This window comes from Periophthalmus magnuspinnatus, chromosome 19 (assembly GCF_009829125.3).
Source record: "Periophthalmus magnuspinnatus isolate fPerMag1 chromosome 19, fPerMag1.2.pri, whole genome shotgun sequence".
Taxonomy (NCBI): Eukaryota; Metazoa; Chordata; class Actinopteri; order Gobiiformes; family Gobiidae; genus Periophthalmus; species Periophthalmus magnuspinnatus.
In genome coordinates, this window is record NC_047144.1 from 18,263,328 (window position 1) to 18,290,590 (window position 27,263).

General features: G+C 41.8%; 1 protein-coding gene across 1 annotated transcript; it reads left to right on the plus strand.

Moving 5' to 3' along the window:
- The first annotated feature begins 194 nt into the window (after nucleotides 1-194).
- On the plus strand, nucleotides 195-26,963 carry nipal4 (NIPA like domain containing 4). Its single transcript, XM_033984680.2, has 10 exons — nucleotides 195-386; nucleotides 4,793-4,897; nucleotides 6,368-6,508; nucleotides 16,945-17,001; nucleotides 17,275-17,365; nucleotides 18,086-18,246; nucleotides 19,158-19,325; nucleotides 21,967-22,046; nucleotides 22,362-22,574; nucleotides 26,351-26,963. The coding sequence occupies exons 1-10, from the start codon at nucleotides 347-349 to the stop codon at nucleotides 26,552-26,554; spliced, it is 1,260 nt and encodes a 419-aa protein (XP_033840571.1). The 5' UTR covers nucleotides 195-346; the 3' UTR covers nucleotides 26,555-26,963.
- Nucleotides 26,964-27,263: the final 300 nt, after the last annotated feature.

Consider the following 27,263-nt stretch of genomic DNA (forward strand, 5'->3'; position numbering starts at 1 on the left):
TCTGTAGTTGCTTTGGGAGAGGCCGAGGAGTGCACAGGTACACGCCCACCTGTGACCACGCCCCCCTGCGGTCACTCAGGGCGGGGCTGGTCCGCACAGGTACACGCCCACCTGTGGCCACGCCCCCCTGCGTCTCTCCGGGCGGGGCTGGTTCACTTGTTCTCTCCCGGATCCTCCAAACATCCTTTTCTTTTCTTCTAAACTCATCGTGTGGTGCACTCTGTCCACTTCTCGTCTCTTTTTCGTTCAATCCTCGCGTGTTTTTGATGGATCGCGGTGGATATTTAAGTTAGCCTATGTTTGTGTCGTTTTTATTCTCGGAAATCTCGGTGAAAAAGCTGCAGAAATGTTGGATCTGCGCCTGCACAATGAGACCTGCAACAACGGTAAGATGTGAATGCTAACGGTTTAAGCTAACAGAAGATAACAGCATCAATTAAGCTAACAACAACAGCATTTAAGCTAACAACAACAATAATAACAACAACAATATAATTTAAGATAACAATAACAGCTGCATCATTTGCGCCAAAAACTGTGAAATTGACGCACACTTTCCCGCACCTGTTGTGCTAATAATTATTTTAAGTAGTTTGAGTTTTGATGTGAATAAATGACAGTTATATTCAGAGTTAAGAGTAACGTTACTTAAAAAAAAATATTACTCAAGTAGAAGTGCAAAGTAATGGACAAATAAATGAGTCAAGCAAAAGTAAAAAAGTATTTGTGAAAACCAAGAGTACCTTAAAGAGTAACTTTTGGGCGTTATATCTGATTTATAATTTTGGTGAATGTGACAAAACATGAAATAAATCACAAAATGAGCCAAATTAAATCTTGTTACATAAAGCTCCAGTCACTAGATCCTCACCTGAGCAAGAACTGGATAAAAATGGAGCTCTCCTGAACAGTTTCACTTCGTCTCATGGCGCAATAAACAAATGCTATTATGTTTTGTTGAAAATTACAATATTGTCTAAAATAGAGCTTTTAAAATGATCATTTGAGTTTCAGAATTGGTGTTAAGCATCTGGTCTATTTATTTACACCGGGGTCAGGGGTAAGAGTGAGTCCCATTTACACCAGGGTCAGGGGTAAGAGTGAGTCCCATTTACACCGGGGTCAGGGGTAAGAGTGAGTCCCATTTACACCGGGGTCAGGAGTGAGTCCCATTTACACCGGGGTCAGGGGTAAGAGTGAGTCCCATTTACACCGGGGTCAGGGGTAAGAGTGAGTCCCATTTACACCGGGGTCAGTGGTAAGAGTGAGTCCCATTTACACCGGGGTCAGGGGTAAGAGTGAGTCCCATTTACACCGGGGTCAGGGGTAAGAGTGAGTCCCATTTACACCGGGGTCAGGAGTGAGTCCCATTTACACCGGGGTCAGGAGTGAGTCCCATTTACACCGGGGTCAGGGGTAAGAGTGAGTCCCATTTACACCGGGGTCAGGGGTAAGAGTGAGTCCCATTTACACCGGGGTCAGGGGTAAGAGTGAGTCCCATTTACACCGGGGTCAGGGGTAAGAGTGAGTCCCATTTCTGAACTTGTCTGTTTTAGTCTTTGAGTGTGGAAATAAAACCTGTACTTTAGCTAATAACGCGCTTAACTAACTAGTATTTTCTTTAAAATACTAGTATTTTAGCAGTGTGATTGTGTTGTGAGTTTCTTCTGAATTACATTTTGGATATTAATCGTGATGTTACTAACAAAACATAAGTGCAAACTGTTGTCACGGTACTAAAATAAACATTTCAACCTTGATTTTGATACTAAGGAACAGGCTCGATACTTGATACCGATCCTGATACCACGATGATAAAGCACTCTTTCTTTAGACACTGTGGTGTTGTACTTTGTGTTCTATTCCCATGTGGCCTTATATCTATAATCCCTCAGTGGTTCAGGTGTGTGTGTGTGTGTGTGTGTGTGTGTTCCATAGTGGTCCGTGTGTGTTCCATAGTGTGTGTGTGTGTGTTCCATAGTGGTCCGTGTGTGTTCCATAGTGTGTGTGTGTGTTCCATAGTGTGTGTGTGTGTGTTCCATAGTGGTCCGTGTCTGTTCCATAGTGTGTGTGTCTGTTCCATAGTGTGTGTGTGTGTGTTCCATAGTGGTCCATGTGTGTTCCATAGTGTGTGTGTGTGTTCCATAGTGTGTGTGTGTGTGTTCCATAGTGGTCCGTGTCTGTTCCATAGTGTGTGTGTCTGTTCCATAGTGTGTGTGTGTGTGTTCCATAGTGGTCTGTGTGTGTATACTTTTCTATGTGTCTTATATTTGTGAAAGATTCAGCTCGACATCATTATATTCAGGAAACGTTCATTTCTGACAATGGGGCTTTTTTAGTATTGATTCCTGTGAAAATGAGGATCTAATTTTGATATTAGTTTTCATATTGATTAGTGTCTGATTCAGTTGTTCGTTGAACCCGTCTGTAGACTGTGTTGTGTGTGAATCCTGCTGCGTTAGATGTTTTTTTTTGTGTTACTTTCACACAGTTCCTGTTAACTTCTCGTGGTCGCTCACTCGGGATGTCGCCTGCAGACACTTTCAGCCTTTGTTGGCAGTGTAAATAAAGTTCTCGTGTTTCACTGAGGAGGTGGTCAAACCAGTATTACACGACCACACACTCCTGTCACTGTGTGTAGATGCTCCTGATGCCCCGCCTGATGCTGCTGTGTTGTTTTTTTGAGAAGGGAAAGTTCACAAAGATAAGAATTTGAACGATCCGCCATCAGCAAATCTGCATCGGGTCTTATTCTGTGTAAAAGATGCGAATCCTGTGTGTCAGATGCCCTCCCTCCCTGTGTGTGTCAGATGCCCTCCCTCCCTGTGTGTGTCAGATGCCCTCCCTGCGTCTCTATGGGGTCTTATTCTGTGTAAAAGCTTGTTCTGTTGCTTGGTTAATATGTCTGTATTGCAATACTAAAATCACAAACTTCATAGTGAGTTTAGTTTAGTTTTTATGTTGTATTTTGTATATTTTTAGATATATGTATTTTCAAAATGGACTCCTCAGGAAAACATGAAGAATATTTGTCAAACTTAAACTTCTGTGTTCCCTTATATCTGTGTAATCCCTCCAGGTAGGTTCCAGTGAGTGTCCAGTGAGTATCTTGATTCTGTAGTAGTTTTAGTATCTGATTACCTGATAACCTTCTGACTTGATATGACACCGGTGGCAGATAAACGCAGACTTCCTGTTTCTGGGTTAAAATCATGAAGTAATAATTCAAACATTGAAACATGAGCCTCATATTTGCTCAGTGAGTTTGTTTAGCAGGACTTTTGTTGGTGGGTGGGGCAGCAAAACGCAGCCTTAAGCTCATTTCAGAATCGTTTCCTGAGTTGACCAATGGTGTGTCAGGTCTTTATCGTTGCACATACAGATCACAGAGGCCGCCGATATTCTGGTTTGGACAGATACAGCGGGAACATACAACAGAACGACACAGAACACTGACTCTGCGTCCATGATGTCACCTCCGGGTCCATGTTCAGCAAACAAGCGGCAGTTCTCTTTCAGAAGTGTTTAACCCACAGACTGTATAAAGAAGTGACTAAGTGAGTGATGTCACCCACAGCGTTCGAAGCATAGTGTTCTCATCGAGGCGAGCAGTTATAGGGACCAATTTGGAGTCCAGTTCTGGTTTATCAGGGAGCAGGCGCTTAGCAACAGGTTTGACTGACAGCGTTGCTAACACTAGTAGGAGTGGCCTCGGTGAAAGAAGGCACCTGATTTGTCTGTTATTAATGTTCATATCTTGATTTACAGACACAATAGTGAAATAAAAACCCAAGGATCATGTAGAGCGGGTTAATATGAACATTTTAAGACCAAAATGACGAGTCTGACAGCAGCAGTTACAGAGAGAGGAGCCACAGGTTTTCAATAGAAAGTGAATTGGAGCCAGAGCTGATGGAGCACTTCCTGTTTGGAACGCGGCGGCTAGCATTTATATATACAGTTTATGGTTTAATCACACATTGTATGAAATTTGTAAATCATGTAGAAATAATCTAGTATCTCATAGGATTATCAGTGTGTGTCTCACTGACGCTCTCATCTTAGCCCCGCCTTCTGACCTTAGCTCCCTCTTACACTTCCTGTCACAGTTGTAACCATAGATCCATGTTTATGATGTGCTGGGTTTAAAAGACTGCAGAGGAAAGTAAATATGTTTAAACTAAACTGTTTTCAATCATCTAAGGAACAGGAAGCGACATCACATTTAAAAATGGCGCCTGCTGCTAAAGTCTGTTATTTCCCAGTAAAACATATTTAATGAAAAAGTTACAAAACTCATAGTTTATATTGATTCATCAGTGACTTTAACACAGTTTATAGCGGCTTTTAGGCCAATTCAAAGGTTTAAAATTTAACTGCTCCAACAGCAGGAGGTAAATGTGTCCTCTGCATTTGACCCGTCCTTCAGTGTCTCTGGGTTAATTGTGTCAGGAGCAGTGGGACCCATCTTGGTCTAGTCTTCAGGATCTGGATTTGACCCGTTGTGTTGAGTATCAGGAGGTCGTGTCATCATGACATTCTATTGATACAAAAGAATAGACTCCATGATTTAAATACACTTCTAACAGCTCTCGCCTGTCTCTGCTGTGAGGTTGACCCCTCAGGCTCCTGCTGACCCCTCAGGCTCCTGCTGACCCCTCAGGCTCCTGCTGACCCCCTCAGGCTCCTGCTGACCCCTCGGGCTCCTGCTGACCCCCTCGGGCTCCTGCTGACCCCTCGGGCTCCTGCTGACCCCTCAGGCTCCTGCTGACCCCTCTCTCTCTGTGTTTAGGCTCTTTGCTCCGGGTCGACTGTGGCTCCATGTCGGCGGTCTGCGTCCTCACTGACCAGACGTTTATGACGGCCATCATTCCTCTCAACAATGGCACCAGACCAGGTAAGACAGACAAGAGAGCCAGATGCCCTCCCATCCTCCTGTACCCTGTGTGTCAGATGCCCTCCCAGACCATTTGTACATTTAATCCTTGTGTTTATGACCGTGCAGTTTGATTGTATCATCAGTTACAGTTTTGTATTGTCCAGATGTTTTCAGACTGTGGTTGACTCAGGTCCAGGAGACTTCAGTACTTCAAAGGTGTGAGTTTGGTCGTCAGAGAATCTCCCAGAGTTCAGATGATGATGATTGACAGGTGAATTAGCCTAGATACGTGTGTGCCAGGGCAGGTCCCAGGGGCCTCTGTGCTCATGGGAAACACTATAGGCCTGAGCAGTAACACATTTTAAAGTTGAGTACTTCCTCCACTGTTGTTCCTTAAGTTTTCCGCTTTGAGCAAACAAAAATAAATACACTTTTACTTAAGTCAGGATGTTTCCACAAACGTGGTCAAAATAACCCCTCAAGCCATATGAAAAGTACTTTTTACTTTTCAGTCCTGTTCAAAAGTGGAGTAGAAAGTACAGATACTGCTCTCAAATGTACTGAAGTAAAAATAAAAAGTACACACTGTAAAGTGTACTTAAGTGCTTTTACCTTTTACCTTTTACCTTCCACCACTGCCTTTTAATTATTATTATTATGTTTATTAGAAAACATGATTAAATGAAACTATGGAGAGACGACAACGACACAACAGCCATAAAACAGATACAGCATTTCATCTGTTCTGGTCTAAGAGAACAAAATTATAAAGGGCACATTTTTACATTTCCAGTGTAGAGTTTGTGTCTATTATGATTCATGTGGTGATGTTGGTCTAGTGTTAGTTCATGTGGTGATGTTTGAGTCTAAAGGCCTTTTTTTAAATGAGGAAATGTTCAAAGAGGAATCGCTACTGTTTCTGTTCGAATGTTCTTTTCTGAACAAAGGATCAGGTCACTGCATTTTACACATCCTCATCTTTATTCTGCACAAAAACAGCTCAGCCTGAAGTTTAGACAAACATGTTCTCAGATGCCCTTCCTGTGTGTGTCAGATGCCCTCCCTGTGTGCATCAACGTGTTCAGAATAAAAGCGATCAAATTAAAGGTGCTGTACCTGATTTTTACTGTTTTAAAAACAGAACTAGTTCATTTTAAACAGTTTTGTCCAAAGTTATTCCTCACAGACCTTATGCATTCTGAACATTCAAATGACTGCCCATAATGAGTTTATAAGCACTTTTTACCACTTTCAGAGACAAGTGGATTTTTGCTGTGACGGTAAAGTTAAACAACAACTAGCATGCTAATAACTAGCAAGTGTTTATTCAACACATCTGTACTGGTGTGAACTTCACTCAAATACATGGAAACAATCTGGTACAGCTCCTTTAAGTTGCCATTAAAATGAGTGGAGTTTGTTTCATGAAGCCTGACTTAAACTTTACTGTGGGAGTAACTTTCCCTTTCCCTTTTGAACTGTTTCTAGTTGAGGTGACGGTGACGAAAACCTATAACCTTCTCCTGGGGCTGGGTCTGGCTCTGCTGTCGGCCACATTCATTGGAGTGAGTGTGATCATGAAGAAGAAGGCTCTGCTGCGCCTGCCGAACGACGGGAGCACAAGGGCAGGTGAGACGGGCGGGAGGGTGAAACGGGCGGCAGGTGAGACCAGTGCCCCTATATGAGGGCACGCTTGTGTTTGCAGTGGTAAATACAAATATTTATTTTTTACACATATGGTTTTACAGGTTCAACTTATTAATTTTATTCTGAAAATTTCACTCATGAGTTTTGAGACATTTGTTGCGCCAAGTTTGTCTCAAAACGATTTGTAAGTGCAATGGCTGATTAGAAACTGGAGACAGCAGAGGGTGGGGCTAGAGGGACTGAGGTTGCTGTGGCAACGGCTAAACTGGTTTATTTACAGTAAAGAAGCTAACCTGATCCTCCATGTGGAGGCTTGTGCATCTTCATCTGACAGCAGCAGGAAGGAAAGACCTGAAACCTCCTTCACACAGTGAGGGTGAATCAGTCACTGAAGCTGCTCTCCAGGGCAGACAGAGCGTCCTGCAGGGGGTGAGACTCATGGCCCAGCATAGAAATGACCTTAGCCAGGACCCTCCTGTCCCCCACCTCCTGCACTGAGTCCAGAGGACAGCCCAGGACGGAGCTGGACTTCTTGATGAACTTGTCCAGCTTCTTCCTCTCCCTCTCTGTGATGCTGCTGTTCCAGCAGACCACACCGTACAGGATGGCTGATGCCACCACAGTTAGCATTAAGTAGCGCCTTTTGCTAGCGCTAATTAATGCTTATGCTAACAGACTTTTCCCTGACTTTTCCTGCTAATAAGGCTAGTGTTACGAGTGGTCACAAACACTGGCTCCTACTTTTTTTTTTAGCAGTGCCTTTCCAGTTAACCTGGAGAAAGGATTCCTAAAGGTGCTTATTACAGAGCAGGCCACACATAACATAGCATTTGGTTTAATTAACTATATGAAAACTACTCATTTGAATCTGCAAAACGATATTTGTAAGTGTAAAAAATAAATATTTGTATTTACCAGTGTAAAGTAATTTACACATTCAAATGTTTGCACTTTCAAACCTGATAGAAATGTTCGTTTCTGATGCAAGCGTCAAAGAGGAGAAAGAGACTGAAATATAAGTCAGAAGGGTTTAATGAGTTCATCACAGGTAAAGTTAACAATGGAGCACCGGACTCTCAGGAAAGAATAGGAAGAGAGTCCTGAGATGTTTGTCTTTCCAGCTTTTATAGGCCTCCCGGTGTGTGAGGCGGGTCTTCCTCTCGGCAGCATGCGATTACACATTAAAAACCTTTTTTGGCAAAATCCCTGAATGTGCGTTTTTAAGTCAATCAATCTTATTGTTTTATGACCCTCACAGGATGGGGGCACTCAGTCCTTGGTGAACAGGGCCACAGATAAGAAGTGGCCCTGGTCCTGGGTGTTATCTTCTTGGCCCCAGTGCTGTAGATTGCTTTATGACCCTCTCAGGGTGGGGGTCTTTGGTGAGTAGGGCTACAGGCATCTGAGGGTAGCATTACATTGTTAAAAAAAATACCTTACAATTCCCCCTTTTCACACCATGCTACATGGTGTGAACCCAACTATGAAAAAATAAAAAGTAATGTTTACAACAAGTGATAATAATGGAAGAAATTAAAAATTTAAGCAAGTATAATACTAAGAATAATAACAAAAGCATACACATTCATGAGTAGAATAAATGAAAATAATTTTGCTAAATTAAAGTACGTGGATTTATGGGTACAAAATCTAAAAACCCATTTATTATAGTTTTGTCATTTTTTCACTTTCTGACTTAAATGGGAAAAGACATTTTGTGGCCCCGCTCCCGGCAACCGTCCGAAGACACCACATATACCCACAGTACTGTACATGATTATGCTATTATTAAACCAACCCAAAATCAAAAACATGAATTTCCCAAAACAACATTATACAGCATGTTTACACTGAATGTCCTCAGTCTCAGAGTCAGAAATAATTGTGATGTACATAGGAGGAGGGGTGTTAGAAGAAATAGGAAGTAGTGCCATTTGTTTTGCAGCAGTAACTTCTTTAGAAAAAGCTGTAGTCACACACCTTTCAACCATAGTACGAGCAAAAGGGATGAAACAACAGCCACAGACCATCAGTATGGTTAGAATTATGCTAAGTGAAGTGAAAAGTGAGAGAAATAAAGTTTTCCATTTACCGAAGGTATTAGAAAACCAATCACCTATTACATCATTAATTCCAGAGGCAGTAAGCATCTGGTCTGAGTGATCTTTCATTTTATCTAAAAGTTCTTGGAGAGGCCCAACAGGGCCAGTGTTATTGGGTATGATTGTACAACACTGGTCACCAAAGAGTGAACATACACCTCGTTTTTCAGCTAAAAGCATGTCTAGAGCAATACGATTTTGGTAGGTCATTAACGTATTAGCATGTAGTTCTTCTTGTAATAGAAGTAAAGCAGCTCTAGTTAGATTGGCCTGATACATAACATTGTAATGAATATAATTAATTCTACATTTTTATTAATGGTACACCACCAACAAAGAATAGATTCGAAACCTGCAGCAACTTGGTTAGCAATCTTATAGTTAATGGAACATTCTCTAAATGATAACACCTTTTTTCACACAATCCAGTTTTGAAAACTAAAATTAAATTTGTAATATCCCCCCTTTGACACATTTATATATCTATATATACATGTGTCGACTTTGGATTCGTTGTCTTCTGCTGCAAGAGAACAGTCAAATTACTGTTGCTGAAATAAACATTTTGTGAAGCCCAAAACTATTATTGGTTAGTTGTTAGTGTTGTTATTGTGTGATTATTTCATAGGAACATGCAAAGGAAAAAAAATAAATAAATAAATAAAAAATAGAAATTATGCAGCATCCGCATTACAATTAATGTAGTATCTCTTTGAGAGTACTCATACAATGCCACAGTCATAATTAAGAAGAATCAAGTTCAGCCAAATCAGTTCTAATTTGTTTCAGAGTGCGTTCAGGAGGTTGAGCTCTGACGCAATGAGTAATGTGAATCCAGTGGCTCACTTTACTTTTGTGGGCTTTGTCAATTTTTTCGATTCTAATAGCCCTTGAGCGACTGTTAAGTACCTTGTAAGGACCTACAAATTTGGGTTCAGTCCAATTAGGTTTAATACTTTTCACCAGTACCCAATCACCAGGTTTGATTGGGTCTTCTAAAGTTGACTCAGAGGAGGTCTCCAGGTTCAGGATCTGTTGGGAGAGAACTAAACTTAAATTAGTTAATGCTTTGTAATAGTCAGAGATTTCATGATCTTGGTCATTTCTAGGTACACACACATCAGGTTGGAGAGGAGTGTCCATCCTTCTCCCAGTTAAGATCTCATGTGGAGAGAGATTGAGATGTTTATGTGGTGTGGATCGCATTGCCATCAGCGCTAATGGCAAGGCATCCAGCCACGTCATTTTGGTAGAGTTCATGATTTTAGCTAGATAGCTTTTCAATGTGCGGTTTGCTCTTTCAACCAGGCCCTGGGATTGTGGGTGAAAGACTGTTCCAAAATGTTGTTTTATTCCAAAATATTCACACACTGCTGTCATATTTTTGTTAGAAAAGTGTGTGCCATTATCAGATCTGATGGTACGGGGGAAACCCATACCTAGGAACAAATTCTCTTGTCAGCCACTTAATGACTGAATTAGCTGTCTCTCTCCTTACTGGGGTAACTTTGACCCATCTTGAGAAAGAGTTAGGTGCAACTAAACGTCCGTCATGATAGCGCCAAAGTCCTTTTTTGTCCTTCTTCGCACCCTTGTCAGTCCAAACACTATGTTCATACGGTCCTGCGTGAGTCTGTAAGTCAATAATATCCTGCTCTGTCAACTTCACTGAATCTTTCTCTTCATCCATCTGCACACACACATACTTTTTACTTGGAGGTCCTTTATAACCTGCTGCCTTTTTTGCTGCTGCATCTGCTGCTTCATTCCCTCTAGCTATAAGTGTTGTTCTCTCTGCATGGCCCTTGCATTTTAATACAGCTACTTCAGATGGGAATTTAACAGCTTCTATCAATTCAGTCATTTCTTTGAGATGTTTAATAGGTTGTCCAGTGCTGGTTATGAATCCCTTACGCATCCAATGAGGGGCATCAATGTGTATTGCATGTGTTACATAAGCAGAATCAGAATATATATTTGCTGTTTGATCTTTAGCTAATTGCAATGCTCTGGTTAAAGCTATTACTTCTGCTAATTGTGCTGAAGCCCCTGGCATAAGTATCTCTTTAGCTTCCATGATTTCAAACTTTTGTCCAGTAGCTTTCACTATTGCATATGATGTTCTAATTTTCCCTGTGTTATCTCTATAGCTACATCCATCACAAAACAGCATTAGTTGTGGGTTCTGCAGTGGTTCTGCATACAATGTTGGTACTAGAGTCATGTCTAGTTGCGCTATGTCAGCGCAGTTGTGCGGTGTCCCTGTCCCTAGATCATTTGCCATATTGATGGTTGTGCCTTCAAATGTAATATGTGGCTGATCTAGTATTTGTTTGATTTTTTCTGTGCGTCGTTCTGAGAGTGTAAAAGCTACTGATTGTAAGTAGGCTGCTACTCCATGTTGTGTATGTATGATTAGAGGATGACATTTCACTATGTGTGCTGTTTTAATTATGGCCATAGATATAGCTGCTACATGTTGTGTGCACGGTGGATGTCCTTTTTCTATATTGTCTAATTTAGCACTATGATACATCAGCACTTTACGTTGACCTGCCACACTGTCCCCCTTTTTCTGATAAAGTATTGCATTGCCAACTCCATTTTTCTCATACACATCTAGGTGAAAAGGTATGGTATAATCTGGTACAGCCAAGTCACATGAATGTGCCATTTGTTGTTTTAAGGAAATAAATGCTTCCTCTGCCTCAATGTTCCAGTTTAATTGAGCAGTAAGGTTAGTTGGTCCTGCCTCAGTTATCAGTGCTCTTAATGGGGCTGTGTGGTTGACATATTCAGGTAAATAGTTCTTACTGAAGCCTGTTAAACCTAAAAATGATAACATGTCTTTTACTGTTTTAGGTTTAGGGTGGTGGAGTATGGTAGATCGATGTTGGTTTGAAACTGAGGAAGATGAGCCTGAAATTGATCTCCCAAGGAATACAACCCTTCGCCTTCCAAATTGTAATTTTGATTTACTAACTTTATACCCCTTTTCAGCCAATCGTGAAAGAGTGGAGTGGGTTGCGGTGAGAATGTCCTGTTCATTAGGCGAGGCTATGAGGATGTCATCTACATATTGTATAAGAACTGTACCACTTGGAAGCAAAAGGTCGGTAAGGTCTCTTTTCAAAGCCTGATTAAAATACTCCGGAGAGTGCACAAAACCTTGTGGTGCACGTGTATAAGTATACTGTTTCCAAACTTTTGTTTCTAATTTTGTTAACTGTGGCCATTCTGAATGTCGTTTCAAATATGTTGCATATGCATTATGTAGAAGCCCCAGTGCAACAGCTTTGATGTACAATGAAAAGAAATAGCCTAAATAATGTTATATTGGTAAATGATTATTTTCAGGAATGGAGCAAAACTGTTTCAATTAAATGAATACACTTCTAAATTTTGTAATTGGGTTAAAAACAAAATATTTGACTGTGTGGATCTGAGAACAGGCTCCAGTCATGAGTGCCCAGGCAAACACAGCCCAAACGCAGCAGCAGAGACAGTTTTATGGGGCCTTTAGAGGAGCAGCAGAGCACTTGAAGGTTTTGATTCAGTTCATTCATTTGTCTTGTGACCAGTAGTGGAGGAGCCCAGTCCACAGATGAGTTTCAGAGCCAGCAGGACTTTCTTTGGTTTTAGTTCAGTTCATGTTTCTCAGCGACGCAGCAGCCATGTTTAGACAGCAGAGCCAGTCCAGGTCATGTGACCTTTCAGTTCAGAGCTGGAGCGATGCACCCAGAGCCACTGCACTCGGACCACGCCCACCCAGACACAACAGGCCAAAGACCCATCCCAAATCCACTTCAGTCAAAACTAAAATCTTATTCAAAGTCTATTCCAACTTGCATGGACAAGTTGTTCATTTTCACCTCAAAAAATGTGTGAACAGTTTGCATAAGAAATCTGTATCTATATTTACAATATCCTAAAGTTAAAGTGAGGAATTTTCAATAATTATAAAGACATGGTTTGAATTGTTTACTTAAATTTCAGCATGATCTAATTAAACAAAAAATATTCTAAAGTTTATGTGAATGCTCAAATAAATCATTACTGTCAGATGAGTTTAAAACATACTGCTCTTTCTTTTTATATGCATACTTCTGATGAGTAAACTGTTAGAGAGTGCAGGATTCTGAGAGTATGGTGATCTCTCATGCCTGACCCATGTAGGAGGGGTCAAAAGGTCAGTTGGAACTCTATCATAACCTGTGTTTGGTATATCACTAATATGTAAACCTTTTGGCCTTGTAGATTTAGGTTTAATATCAGTTGTAAACGAAGTCTCATACAATGGTTCATCTATTTTTGCTTTTATTTTACTAGAAACCTCTTCTAGTGTAGAACTTTGAGAATGCTTATCATCACTTCCAAATTGTATTGTTTTTCTTATTGATTCATGCCCTTCACATTAACAAATTTCAGTGTTTTAACATCATCTGGGTCAATCAGTTGCCCTGCCATAGATGTTGCTCCTGCTGCACTGTCATCACCGATTGCTTCCGCATTATCAGCAAGCATCGTTTACTACTCCAATAGCTTCATTTGTTGTAGGCTCTTCTATTATGTCTACTAATCCTGCTTTAACTAATACCAATGGACATTGTAGTGTTGTGGTGTTAGAGTCATTAGTTGTTATCAGTGTTGGGGGTGTAACAGCCCAAGTTTGTGAATTAGTAGCTTGAGTTAGTAATTTATGGGCCTCGCTATAAGGTGAAAGGTCAGTATAAGGAGGAGGGAGAAATGCATCTTCCCCCTTCTTATCTAAGGTCATTTCCCTTTCAGTTTTAGATTGCACCAATTGTATTTGTGGCGTCACTGTGGTGTATGTTATGTTAAAACCTGCCCCCCTCATTAAGTGGGGGAGGTATGCATTGCAAAGAGCTTTATTTTTTCTGGCTATATCCACTCTGTTTTTAAACTCCCCTATACATTTTTTGCCATTTCGCTCCCATTCAGCTTCAGTGAAATCACAAGCAGCATGGACAACCGTTTGAATATTCAGCAATTGTTCTTTTCTAGGATTTGGAGATGTGTCCTGTCCTATCAAACCTCTCATTTGCAAGTCTTTTACCCATATCTCAAACTTTTCTGTTTCTTTCTTCTTTTTTCTATCCTCTGTCCCAAACAAAAGTATATCTAAGGCATTAGTACACGCTTCTTTCGTCGTAGCAGGAGTAAACTTCGTCCCTGTATCGTCCATTGTCTAGTGGTGGAAAAGGTTCCCAATTTGACCTTCAGGTGAGAGGGAAACAGGCTAATGCTGATGGAAGATAGTGGGGGTAGGGTTGAAGAAAGGAGGGGATGTATAGCTGAGTAAGGGAGTATGATAGGCAGGAGAGATAAGACTCACCCTAAAGGAACTATTCACTTAGAATTTATTTGAGAGCAAATAGTCAGAATCCTAATTGAGTAAACCCGCAACTGCTTTTCCACCACAGTCAGTCAGTCTGTTTGTCACCAAGTCTGTTTCACACACCTGTAATTTGGACTATCGGGAATGAAAATGTTAATAAAACCTGTTTACATAAGCCTAATGTATGGATCCAAACCTTTCACCACAGAGATCCCTTTAGACCAACCCGTATCACACCCAGGCTTCTACGCAGAGGCCGTAGCGTCTGTGCGGGGTGGGGGTTCTAGCAGGATATGTGATTTTAGTTTTAAAGACCCGACACTCCTACACCCCGGGCTGTTTGCCTTTATTTTCTCCACCCCCAAATGCAGCCTACGCAGTCTCTACTCCAGCCAATACTCTATGTGATAAAGGCTAGAAATGAGGAGTCAGAGACCCAAGCCACCCACAGTGACCCAAAAAGAAGAAGAAGAAGTTCTGTCCCTACCGGTTTATTCAATCATGCTCAGCTGAGTGGGTCCCGGACCCAGGGCTCCACACCCCACACACACGGTCCAACCGTGTCTTGGTCATAGGGCGCTCAACACCCTCAGAGTCCAACTCTGGCCAACAATAGAACCTAGTCTATTGTCAGACGACCGGGCCTAATGCCACCTGGTCCCGGACCAGGATTTTCCCCCTAACATGGTCCCAGCCGTCTTGGTTACAAGGGCTCGTGCGTTTCTTAGCAGTGACTACGTTCAATAGACTCTCGTCAGATTCTATTCCAAGAGGTAATTTGATTAAGAATTTAACTAGTTGCCCTCAGGGTCCAGCCCTGGCTTTCCAGTAGAACCTAGTCTGCTGGCAGTCTCTCAACCGGGCCTAGCGCCACCTGGTCCCGGACCAGGATTTCTAATACCGGCTCATTGATCTGTCCCTATGTGTTAGTAAATGTGCTTCATGTAACTTTACATGTGAAAGAACAAACTGGACTAGATAGCCCACCCAATTATATTCTAAATTTGCAAGACAAAGAATTACAGATTCATGTGACAGTGACAACCCTAATAAAGAATAAACTAACCTATGCAGAAATTTTATTAAAAAGGTTTTCTGCTTACCTTATTTTGGGGCCCCTGGTTGTCACCGACTCAGTCATCAGACTTCACCTCGATATGCCCAAAGGTCCTCCAGATCACTTGACACCAATCACGTCGGGCTCACCAAATTGATAGAAATGTTCGTTTCTGATGCAAGCGTCAAAGAGGAGAAAGAGACTGAAATATAAGTCAGAAGGGTTTAATGAGTTCATCACAGGTAAAGTTAACAATGGAGCACCGGACTCTCAGGAAAGGATAGGAAGAGAGTCCTGAGATGTTTGTCTTTCCAGCTTTTATAGGCCTCCCAGTGTGTGAGGCGGGTCTTCCTCTCGGCAGCATGTGATTACACATTAAAAACCTTTTTTGGCAAAATCCCTGAATGTGCGTTTTTAAGTCAATCAATCTTATTGTTTTATGACCCTCACAGGATGGGGGGCACTCAGTCCTTGGTGAACAGGGCCACAGATAAGAAGTGGCCCTGGTCCTAGATGTTATCTTCTTGGCCCCAGTGCTGTAGATTGCTTTACGACCCTCACAGGATGGGGGTCTTTGGTGAGTAGGGCTACAGGCATCTGAGGGTAGCATTACATTGTTAAAAAAAATACCTTACAAACCCCAATCCTCTGTTCAAACTTTCATGTTTTCATGTTTTAAGTCTCGGGGCTGTCTGTCTTCAGCCGTGTTTGTATTAGTCAAATTAGGCTAAATAATTAGCCACAGTTTGTATTAGTCAAATAGTCACGTTATTTAGATGATACAGATTTATGTGAGACGACAGAAAGGAGACGATGGAGGGAGCTGAAGATTTGGTATTTATCTGTAAAAAGTCTAAACCTGGACTAAACCTGGACTAAACCTGGACTAAACCTGGACTAAACCTGGACTAAACCTGGACTAAACCTGGACTAAACCTGGACTAAACCTGGACTAAACCTGGACTAAACCAGGTCTGTTTCATGTGGATAGGTCCAGTAATGACAGAAACATAAAGTTGTTCTAAGATGTGCTGATGCCACATGAGCACAGACTATTCCAAGATGGACAAATGTTCCAGTTTTTCCGGGATTTACACATCTGACCTTGGAAAATCTGCCCCCCAAGGACACCTGTTTCATGGCATCTGTTGTTGTCGTGGGGACTGAGGCGTTGGAGACTGTGGCGTTGGTGACGGTATTGAATCGTTGCACTGGTGACATAACCTCCCCCGTGGCCCTCGTCAGATCTGAGACTTTTTGAAACATTTTGTGTGAATGCTGCTTATTTCTTTCTTTTATTCTTTATTTGTCAGGGACCGTGTTCAAAGTCAATATTAGTAGTAGTTAGCAGTAGTTTGTTGTTGTTGTATGTTTACTGCCCATTTCATATATTTTACTTCATATAAAAACTGAAAACGCTCTGTTCCACCTTGTGATGTCATCATGTGGTAATACAGGAAGTGCTCCACTGTGTTTTTAAACTCCATACACCTTCACTAGAATCATTTGGACGATTTCAGGCCTGGAATTGCCAATCTCTACTGAACTAAAGGTAAAAGGAGCTGGTAACTTGAAAACTACCACTTGATGACATCACAAGGTGAAACAGAGCATTTTGAGCTTTGGAGATGTAGACAGACTAATAATAAAGTGTTACTCAAACATGTGTGAATGAAACAAAACACAACTCCAGCTATGTTTTTGAGGAGGGAGCAACATTATAACATGGATAAAAGCTCACAGTCAGTTTGTGTGATATAAGACTTTTAATCAAATCAAAATGGGTGGAGAATCTGCAGTAGTTATTTTATAATTGATGTTAATGAAAGAAGTGTAAAACATCAAAGCTCCAGCGTCTCCAGTAAATGTCTGTTTTCAAGATCTTTATCTGTGTTTTAAGGCGATGGAGGCCACGGCTACCTGAAGGACTGGCTCTGGTGGGGCGGACTGCTGACCAGTAAGAAGCACCACTGTTCAACTGTTTACATCACAGTGTGAAGGGACAAAGGATCCCTCCTTTGTACAGAGGAGGGAGGGTACAGAGGAGGGAGGGTACAGAGGAGGGAGGGTACAGAGGAGGGAGGGTACAGAGGAGGGATGGTGACTATATTATGGAGCAGAGGAGAGGGTCAGAGGAGAGGGTCAGATGATCAGAAAAGAGGGTCACATGGTCGAAAGAGAGGGTCAGATGGTCAGACACAGAGGTTAACAGCATGTTTGTGTGTTCCAGTGGCGGCAGGGGAGGTGTTAAACTTCGTGGCTTATGCCTTTGCTCCTGTGACCCTCGTGACCCCGCTGGGCGCCCTCGCTGTCATCGTCAGGTAAAAACATCACCTCCGGAGAGTAAAGGTCATGTGACAGGAGGTCATGTGACAGGGCTTCATGTTTGTCTCTGTGTTTGGATCATCCCCGAGCTCAGTGTTTTTGAGATTTATCAGTTCAGTGTCAGTTTGTGAGAAAAGTCCAAAAATCCAGAAGTTTTTGTGACGTCAAACAGAATCTGCCCCTGACTCCAACACAACGGGACATTTCACTAAATAACACTGATCGAGTTTATTTTCACAAGTCTCGACATAACTATTGTGCCGTTCAGACACGTTCCATCTGTTGGTTAGATGATGGTTGTTTACATGATGTGTGTTTACATTATGGTTGCTTGGTAACAGTTATGAAGTCACCTCTGTGAACGTCACGTCTGCTGTGTCCAGGAAGTGAGATTATCAGGTTAACTATGAAGTTTGACATTTAAAAGCTGCTCAGGATGTTTATCTCGGGGGACGACCGTGTCTTTATTAAACTACAGCAATCCACTGTTCTAAAATTAATCTACATAACTGTCAACTTTAACACAGAATATGACCTCATAGAGACACAGGAAGGGCATCTCACGCACAGGGAGGGCATCTGACACACGGAGACATGAGTTCCCTGAGAGGACAGGAGTTTGTTATTTGAACAGAGTCTGACACGTTGTATAAACATTGGAGTCTGATGCGTTGTGTAAACGGAGCTGGATGTTTGACGTGCTTTGTCTCTTTCAGTGCAGTTCTGTCTTCCGTCCTGTTGGGGGAGGCACTAAACCTCATCGGGAAACTGGGCTGCTTCCTGTGCATCATCGGCAGCGTCCTGTTGGTCATCCACGCGCCACAGGAAAAGGAAGTGACATCACTGCAGGAGCTGACAGTGAAGCTTCTGGAGCCGGGTAAAGACACAGGGGAACTCTCAAGTTATTATCGGCTTTGGGCCATTTAAAGCTGCACTGTGGAACATTTCAGGCAAAGCAATAACATCTCCATGGAGACAAGAAAAGTTACCGCTCCACAGATCTGATCCATAACTTGGCCTGGTAATGTCACCTGCTTGTCTCCATGTAGATAGGTCCACAGTATGGCATTAAACTTCTCTATCTCCACGGAGACATTATTGTTTTGCCTGGAATGGTCATTAGTGGATCCTATACCAGAAAAGTGACATAATGCAGCTTTACTAACCCGCACAATCAACACATTGAGCTGCAGTGCCCTCTGGTGGTGGATGTGTGTATCAGCCCAACAAAAATCAGATTGAGCTTGGAGCTGCGTTTAACAGGATCATTATCACTGTCTACATGTACAAAGTCACATAGTTTATTATTAGTTATTTATTACAGGAGCTGTGATGTGTGTGATTTTAGTTTGAAAAGAGTCAAAAGTCGGATTTGCGACACGTCCCATGGACTGGTGACACGTGACACGTCCCACAGTGCGGCGACACGTCCCACAGTGCAGCGAGAATAACACCATGTCATTTAATGGGAACATGCTGGACATGCTATTGCTTTGTCTTGAATGTTTCACAGTGTGGCATTAACCACTCCTGGATGAATGAGATTACAGCGACTAATATGGCATTAAAGTTATCCATCTCCATGGAGACAAGCAAGTCACAGATCTGATCTGTGGAGAGACGAGCCTGTAGAATGCATGTTTGTCCTTTTACATTATAGCTCCTGTCATTTAATACATGCCAGATAGATGTGTGTAATGCCATACAGTGGAATATTCCAGGAAAAACGATGACCTCTCCATGGAGACGAGCTAAAGTTCCATCATCCATCTCTCCTCCCCCCCGCAGGGTTCCTGGTCTATGCCATCCTGGTGTTTCTGGCGGCGTTTGTTCTCATCGTGATCTTCGCTCCTCGGTTTGGTCAGACTCACATCCTGGTTTATATCTCCATCTGCTCTCTGCTCGGAGCCTTCACCGTCGCCTCCGCCAAAGGACTCATCATCGTCCTGCAGACCTGTGAGGAACGCACACACACCTATACACACACGCATACACACATATGCACACAGACACACTATGAGAAACACACATCAGTGTTTCTCCCAGTAGCAAAACCAGCACAAGTCACTCTCACTGTGTGTCCCCTCACTGCTTTACTCATGAACAGTGCACACAAACCAGGTCTAAACCAGGTCTAAACCAGGTCTAAACCAGGTCTAAACCAGGTCTAAACCAGGTCTAAACCAGGTCTAAACCAGGTCAAAATCCAGGTCTCTCACTCTGTGTCCTCTCACTGCTTGGCCCGGTCCACGCCTCGGTCCACGTAAATAGAGTTAAACAGCAGTTTGCCTTTCTTTTTTTTTGCCTATAAAATACGAGGGTCATTCAATAAATAAGGTGAATTTTTCGTTACAAGGACTTTTTATACAGATAGAAGCTTACTTTTTTTTATTTATTTTTTTTGTTTTACTTGTTTTTCACATGGATTTAATTTCTTTTGCAGATAAAAAAAAAACTTTGAGAGTTTTGGCGATTAATAAAGATGGCCGACCAAGAAGCATGCTCCAGGATTGAACAGCGGTCAGTTATAAAGTTTTTGGTTGCTGAAGGTGCAAACCCGTTGAAATTCATAGGAGAATGTCAACTGTGTCTGGTTCGATCACCTCAGGAGACCTCACTTCTGTAGCCTCCCTGCCTTCATCCTCAACAATGCTCCATCCTTCTTTAAACAATTTAGCCACTTGTAGACATTTTTTTGGCTGAAACATGTGGCACCAGACACAGTGACATTCTCCTATGAATTTCAATGGGTTTGCACCTTCAGCAACCAAAAACTTTATAACTGACCGCTGTTCAATCCTGGAGCTTCTTGGTCGGCCATCTTTGTTAATCGCCAAAACTCTCAAAGTTTTTTTTTACTCTGCAAAAGCAATTAAATCCAAAAACAAGTAAAACAAAAAAAAAAAAAAAGTAAGCTTCTAACTGTATTAAAAGTCCTTATACCGAAAAATTCACCTTATTTATTGAATGACTCTCGTACAGCTTCAGATTAGCCTGTATTTTATTAACCTCTACAAACTCTGGTCTCAGTCGCTCCTGAGCTGGCCGTGTCCCAATTCGCCCATCTGGCCTTAGAATCACCATTGGAAGGGCGGTTCGAAGGGCAGTTACGTAATTTCCGGTGCGACAAGGGCTGTCCCATTTCAACCCACCCTACTGAATGCGGCCGACAAACCTGCCCTTCCCTTTGCACCGTTTCCATGGAGATCGGACGTAACCGAAGCGTGCATCCGTGCACACTTCACGCACTTCTATATCCCATCATGCACCACGGCTACGCAAAAAAGAGAAGAAAATGGAGTCCGTTGCGCAATACACGTTCAAATGTTCGTACTGGTTTACCTCATCTACAACAGTGTGACATGAAACTTTTAAATCTGAATAAAGATAAGTACAGGCCGTGTGTTTGATGATTAAAAAGGAGTTACATGGAATAAAGGAATGTGCAGTTATTGCTAGACAATAAGAATAATGCAAGAATGCTCGTTTCTATTGTAAGCGTCAAAGACAAAGAGACTGAAACGTAAAGTCAGAAGGGTTTAATGAGTTCCACACAGGTAATGTGAACAATGAAGCAACGGACTCTGAGGAAAGGACAGAACAGAGTCCTGAGACGTGCACAAAATCTTCATGAGTTCCGTACATTCCATAGGTCTGCACTCCCTCGTGGGCACGTGTTATTTACCTTCGTGTTAGTAAATCAAGACACTAGTTTGATGTAGCGCTGCACTGCTAGAAAATACCTTATAATAATCAGATGGAAAGAACTGGCACGGCATAGAAGGGAAACAGTGCCCTCTACTGTATTAAAGTGGTGTAGACACTGGCCAAAATACCGAACCATTAAACTGCAATATCCCACTATATGTACAACTAATCAGTGTTCTCTGGTTTATAGACTATGAATGTAAAAATTATATTGTTACCTCTGTCTCTGTTATTACGTTTTCACAAGGTATATTTTGTTTAAGTTATGAAGTAGCTACAATTGAGTAAAAAAATCACCTCGAACGTTATATTTGCCTATTGATATTCAATCTAAACAGAAAGAAACGGCTGTGACGACGACATCTTGACTTTTCTTCTATTAAATAAAATATAATTAAAAATAACGTACGTAATGTACGTATCATACGCTCAAAGACAGTGGTGGAAGTGCGGTCCGCGGTGTGGGCCTGTCCCACTTCAGCAAGATGGCGGCTACACTGTGGAGGGCAGATTCTCGACCGGAACCTTCAAACTACACTTTGAAGAGTACTTCGAAGGAACCCTTCAAAAGGTGCATTTGGCGAATTGGGACACGGCCTGTGTGTGGAGCTGCTGTGGGCGGAGCTACGACAGGGCACAAAACCTGAACCAGATCACTGGGAATGATGGACTGGACTAAACTAGACTACAGAACTAATCCCAGAATCGGATTCACTTCAGAACAAGTTTGTAGAGCCCTAAGAGACCCTATGGAAAGACCCTATGGAGACACAGGGAGGTTTAGGTCTGAAAAAAAGGACAAAATGATCCAAAAAGCTGTGTCTTTGTATGATTGTTGCAAACATTCAAACACATTCATCATATTTATTTTCCCTGTGTTTTTGTGCAGGTATGTTTGACTACACAGTGTTAGCGAATCCTCTGACCTACATCCTGCTCATCACACTCATCCTCTCCATCCTGGCTCAGGTAAAGTCCTCCACATGTCTCCTCCTCATGAGTTCTCCTCATGTCTCCTCCTCATTTATTTAAAGTCTCAGTATCTGATCTTTACTGTTTTAAAACATGAAAATCAACACAATTTTAAGCAGTTTGTGTGTGTATGTCTATGTCTTTGTACGTGTTCACTTCTATCTCTTGAAGGACATCTTGGATACTCAAACTAAATTTTAATTTGAATGTGCTTTTTGTATCTGTTTATGGACTTGACCCTGATGACCCCTGATGACCCCAACGTCTCAGACTCATGACTTAAACAGGATTTTATTTGTTTCATATTTTCAGGTGAACTATTTGAACAAGTCCCTGGACATTTTCAACACTCAGATGGTTTACCCCATTTACTACGTGTTCTTCACGTCCGTGGTCCTCTGCACGTCCATCATTCTGTTCCAGGAGTGGAGCTCCATGTCCCCCATCGCCGTGGTGACGACCGTGGGGTCATTCATGGTTATTGTGGTGGGCGTCGCTATGCTCAACCTCTTCAGGGACAGCACTGTACGTATCCAGCCAAAACACTTGTACAACACACAGAACATCTGCACCACAACATCTGCACAACACACAACATCATCTGCCCCACACTGGGGGGTTGTTCCATCAAAGTCCAGATGTGTCTTTAAATTTTGAGCTCAAACTTTGTCTCTATGGTTAAACTGACTCAGGCCTGAAGCACAAGCTGCTCTTTATTTTAATGATGTTTGATATAAATGAGGCCTGTTCTGATACGACACTGGTCAAAAACTCTGATCCTCCACATTTCTCAGGTATCAGCGAGTCCTCAGACCAAACCACGGACACCACTCTGTATTTTCAGATTGACACGTAGATGTGACTAATGTTCTGTGGCTAATGCTAATGCTAACGACCAGAGCAGCTTAAAAATGAACACTTAATACATTTGTGTTAGCTCTTTAATAACTGTAGTCTATAGTTGAGCTTTGGCTTCATCTGGCTTCCCACCATAACCTTCTCTGTTATAACATCAGCAGCACATCTGCAGACCCTGTTCTCTTGTGCCTGTGTCATTGTTTATTTGACCCTCTCTTAAATATGATTGACAGGTGGTAAGCTTTAAGTTTTTTTCCAGTCCGAGCTGTTCTCAGAACAGAAGTAGGTCTCACACTCAAACTGTTTAATATAACTGTGGCATTTCTCTCATGGGCTCTGAATGCTATCATATTCTGTTGATACTTTGCAGCTGATGTCATCCACATTCACTGGGGGAAAGCTAACTTGAGGCACTGCTCTGTCTGAAGCTTGGTTAGACTTTAATCTAAAGAAGATGTATTTTGTAAATTATAACATTATCTCTGACACCGGTGGATCATAACTGTAGAGACACAATATTCATCTCAAACGACTTAATAAAAGAAACAAATCTGCTGACTTCCACGTTACAAAACTGCAGTGTCCAATGGGAGCGGACGTCTCCGTAAACATCATCACAACATGCTGTTGGCGCCCCCTATAGATAGCTGCACATCACACTAGAATCCTACGAGTATCAACAATTAAGAAAATAAAACTGGAGAAGTAAGTACTTAAGCCACAGTGTTTGTAGAACAGGTCTGATTTAACACAGTCAGACCATAAAAAGCAGGTGAGCTGATTTGTGCTGTTAAACAAGTCTCAAATAACATTACAGTCACAAGCTAGCTAGCATTAGCATTAGCTAACAGTTTTTCAGTTACTCACTCTCACCTCTGTCGAAAACCAAACTCTTAATCTTAACCGCTGAATCTCCCGCCATAGACATACATGCAGACGCCCTCCAGCATGATGTCACTGCACAGTATCAATAGTTTTATCATGTTGTGTAGTAATGTACTGGAGTGTTCTGTCATCTGTGGGCTGAGAGGCTGAGGAGGGAACGTAAATGACATTTAAATATTCAGGTGTTATATAAGAGAAGCTGAGTCCATGCACTGAGCGGAAGTGAGACAGCTCCCCCTACTGGTTTAATAATGTTATAACCACATCTAAACCTGAGTCCATTCTGTGTTTTATACTGGGGACACATCACTCCAGCTGCATACTTTTATCATTTTGGTGACTGTGCCAAAACATAAATCAGATGTTATGTCCCCACAGTTACTCTTTAAGTTACTCTTACTCGAGTAGTACTTTCCCCAAATACTTTTTTTTCTTACTCGAGTAATGTCTTGGACCACTACTTTGTACTTGGAGTTGAGAGTATTATTTTGAAGTAACATTACTCTTACTGGAGTATAATCTTTGGCTGATGTACTCACTTTGCCCCTAGGTGTCACTGAGGAGATGTGTATTTTAAATCGTTCATGTTTAATTCTCATGGGGTTTCCTTCTAAGTACATAACTCCACCCCTCTAAATGCCTGACTCCACCCCTCTGAGTGCATGACTCCACCTCTCTCTGGTTTAAGGCTCTATGTTCATCTTTTCTCTATTTTATCGGTTTGTTTTCAGTGTAGAGGTTTCAGCTCTGGTCATCTGGACGTTTCAGCTCCGTCCAGAAGTTTTACGTCCGATGGAACTGGTCTGAGGCCCTGGGATTCCTCCTCATCACTTAGTCAGGCCCCAAAAGGCTTTAAGAGTGAATCAAGATATGAACATTGATAACAGTATTTTCCCCCGGAGGTGATTGACAGCGTTCCATATTAGGAACTGTAAGCGCGAGTATTGTAGCAACCAAACTGGCCCCTGTAACTGCTGGTCTCGATGAGCTTCATGTGGAGCGTCAGACTCAGTTACTTCTTTACACAGTCTGTGGGTTTAATCTAAGTGTTCACAGAAGCGCTCAACTCCTGGACTGAAGTAAATAATAATAGTAAATAAAGCAAATATTAAATAGTATTTCATTGATTTATTTGTCCAACTAAGGTCTCAGAGGAACCGGTTGCTAGATCGATATTGGCTTCCACATAAGTTCACAGTATCAGTGCCGATATCGGTGCTTTACGAATTATTATGCCAATTGTGTTTAAGTGTCAAAGGTAAAATGTTGTTTTCCTGTGAAATTCATGGATGGTATTGTGTCTCAGGGTTCTTGGCTCAGTGACACCTGGGCCAATTAGTGTGACAGGTAAGTCCAATTAAAGAAAAACTACTAAAGAAGGACGTACAACAATGATGATGATGATTAAGCAGACCAACATTTTCAAGCAATATGGGAAAGAAAAAGGATCTCTCTAGTGCCGAAAAGCCTGAAATAGTTGAATACCTCGGAAAAGGTATGAAAAGATATTTCACTAAATCTTAAGTGTGATCATCGTACTATGAAGAGATGTGTAGCTGATTCAGAGCATAGTGGGGTTTGTGCAGATAAAGGCACAATGAGGAAGGTTTCTGCCAGACAAATACATCGCAAAGCGGCAAACAGGTATTTGAAGCTGCTGGTGCCTCGAGTCCTGCGAAGATCAAGGTGTAGGATCCTCCAGAGGCAGTTATGCATCAACTTAATCAATGTTCACAAGCAGAAACGGCTCCAGTGGGCACAGAAATACATGAAGACTAATTTTCAAAAGGTCTTGTTCATTGATGAGTGCCGTGGAACGCTGGATGGTTCAGGTGGATGGAGTGGTGCCTGTGATGTCAGAAAGGAGGTGGCGGAGGCATGTTTTAAGCCAGAATCATGTGGAGTTTCTGACTGACCACGTTTGTCCATGGTACGAAAAGAACCGTGCTTTCTGTAGCAAAATCATCTTCATGCAGGACAATGAACCATCTCATACATACCTCTGAATCACTGGCTGCTATGGGCATAAAAAGAGAAACTCATGGTGTGGCCCCCATCCTCCTGACCTCAAACCTATTGAGAACCTGTGGAGCATCTATGACCTGTTACAATGTTTTGATTGAAATAGCTTTTGATTTCAGTAATATGCTAATGCTTCTAACTGAAAAATAAACAAATGCCTTTTTTCAGTTCTTTACAACAATAACGTGGTTTGAAACGCTGTTGTGCATAATAATTTGGAACAGTGCATCATTGAATTTTTATTTTTGCAAAAATACTGTTATCATTGGGAGGTTTGTTCTGTATCATTCAAACTGTACTCTAAAGGTGACTGTCATTTATATTAACAATTTGGCAAAATCAGAGAAAAATATAATTTACATAATAATTTGGAGGCAGTGTAGTCTCAGGCCGGTCCCATCACATTAAAAATGGATTCTGGATCCAGATGACCTCTGCTAAAACCGCTCCTGGACGAATGAGGGCCGTCGGGTTAGATTCAGGTTAATAATAAAAATAATCTTGTTTTGATTCTAATCTGTGCTTGTTTCGTGCAGTTGAGCAACCAAATGGAGCGTCCTCTGGACCCTCTCCCCAATGACCCCCCCACCAGCCCCCCGACCACTGCCTCCAACACCACGGCAACTGGGCGCAAGGGGCGGAGCAAGGAAGAGGACAAGTATGGACTCATAGAGAACATGATGATCGAGAGTCTGCCCCCTATGGGAGAGGAGGGGCCTCGCGTCTTCATCATCAGCTGAGACACAGATGGGATTTTATATTAAAGTCTGAATGATTTTATTAGTTTTGTACATTTCTAAAGGAGCTGTCTATCGACATTAAGCTGACGACGTCACAACATTCTGAATTTTTAGAATGAGGAAACATGAACATTTCAGTAGTGAGCAAAGACGTATTTTCCTGTGACAGAGACAGTTCTTTATAAAAACTGCAGCACTGTTTTAAAAAAAAATCAAACTCGTCGCTGTTTGTCCCAAACTCTTCATCACATCAGCAAATCAGGTCAGAATTGCCCTAAACCATTTCATCAGATTAACGTTCAAATAATAATTATTATTAATCTTATTTTGTGTCTTGTTTGTCCATTTCAACCTTTTTAAGTTAATTTAAAGAGTTGTACATAGTGATAATACTGTACTTAAGTTCTTCCACTGATTTGTTCAATATTAGAATTTATAAATAAAAACATTGCAACTGAACAAAGTCATTTTTTTATCTGTAAACTACCTCATTATTATTAATTATTCATTTTAGTGCAGCATGACCTGCAATAGTTAAAAGGGGATATTCTGCAAAATCGATTTTTTTTTTGTAGCTTTCTCCCGTCGTCTAACTCACTTCCCTCATCAAAAACATGAAGAGGTCTAAGATGTCATCCTTGCATGTTTGAGTAATCTAGTGACCTCTCCCGACAACTGTTTAAACCCTCCTTAGTTAGCAGTACAAGCC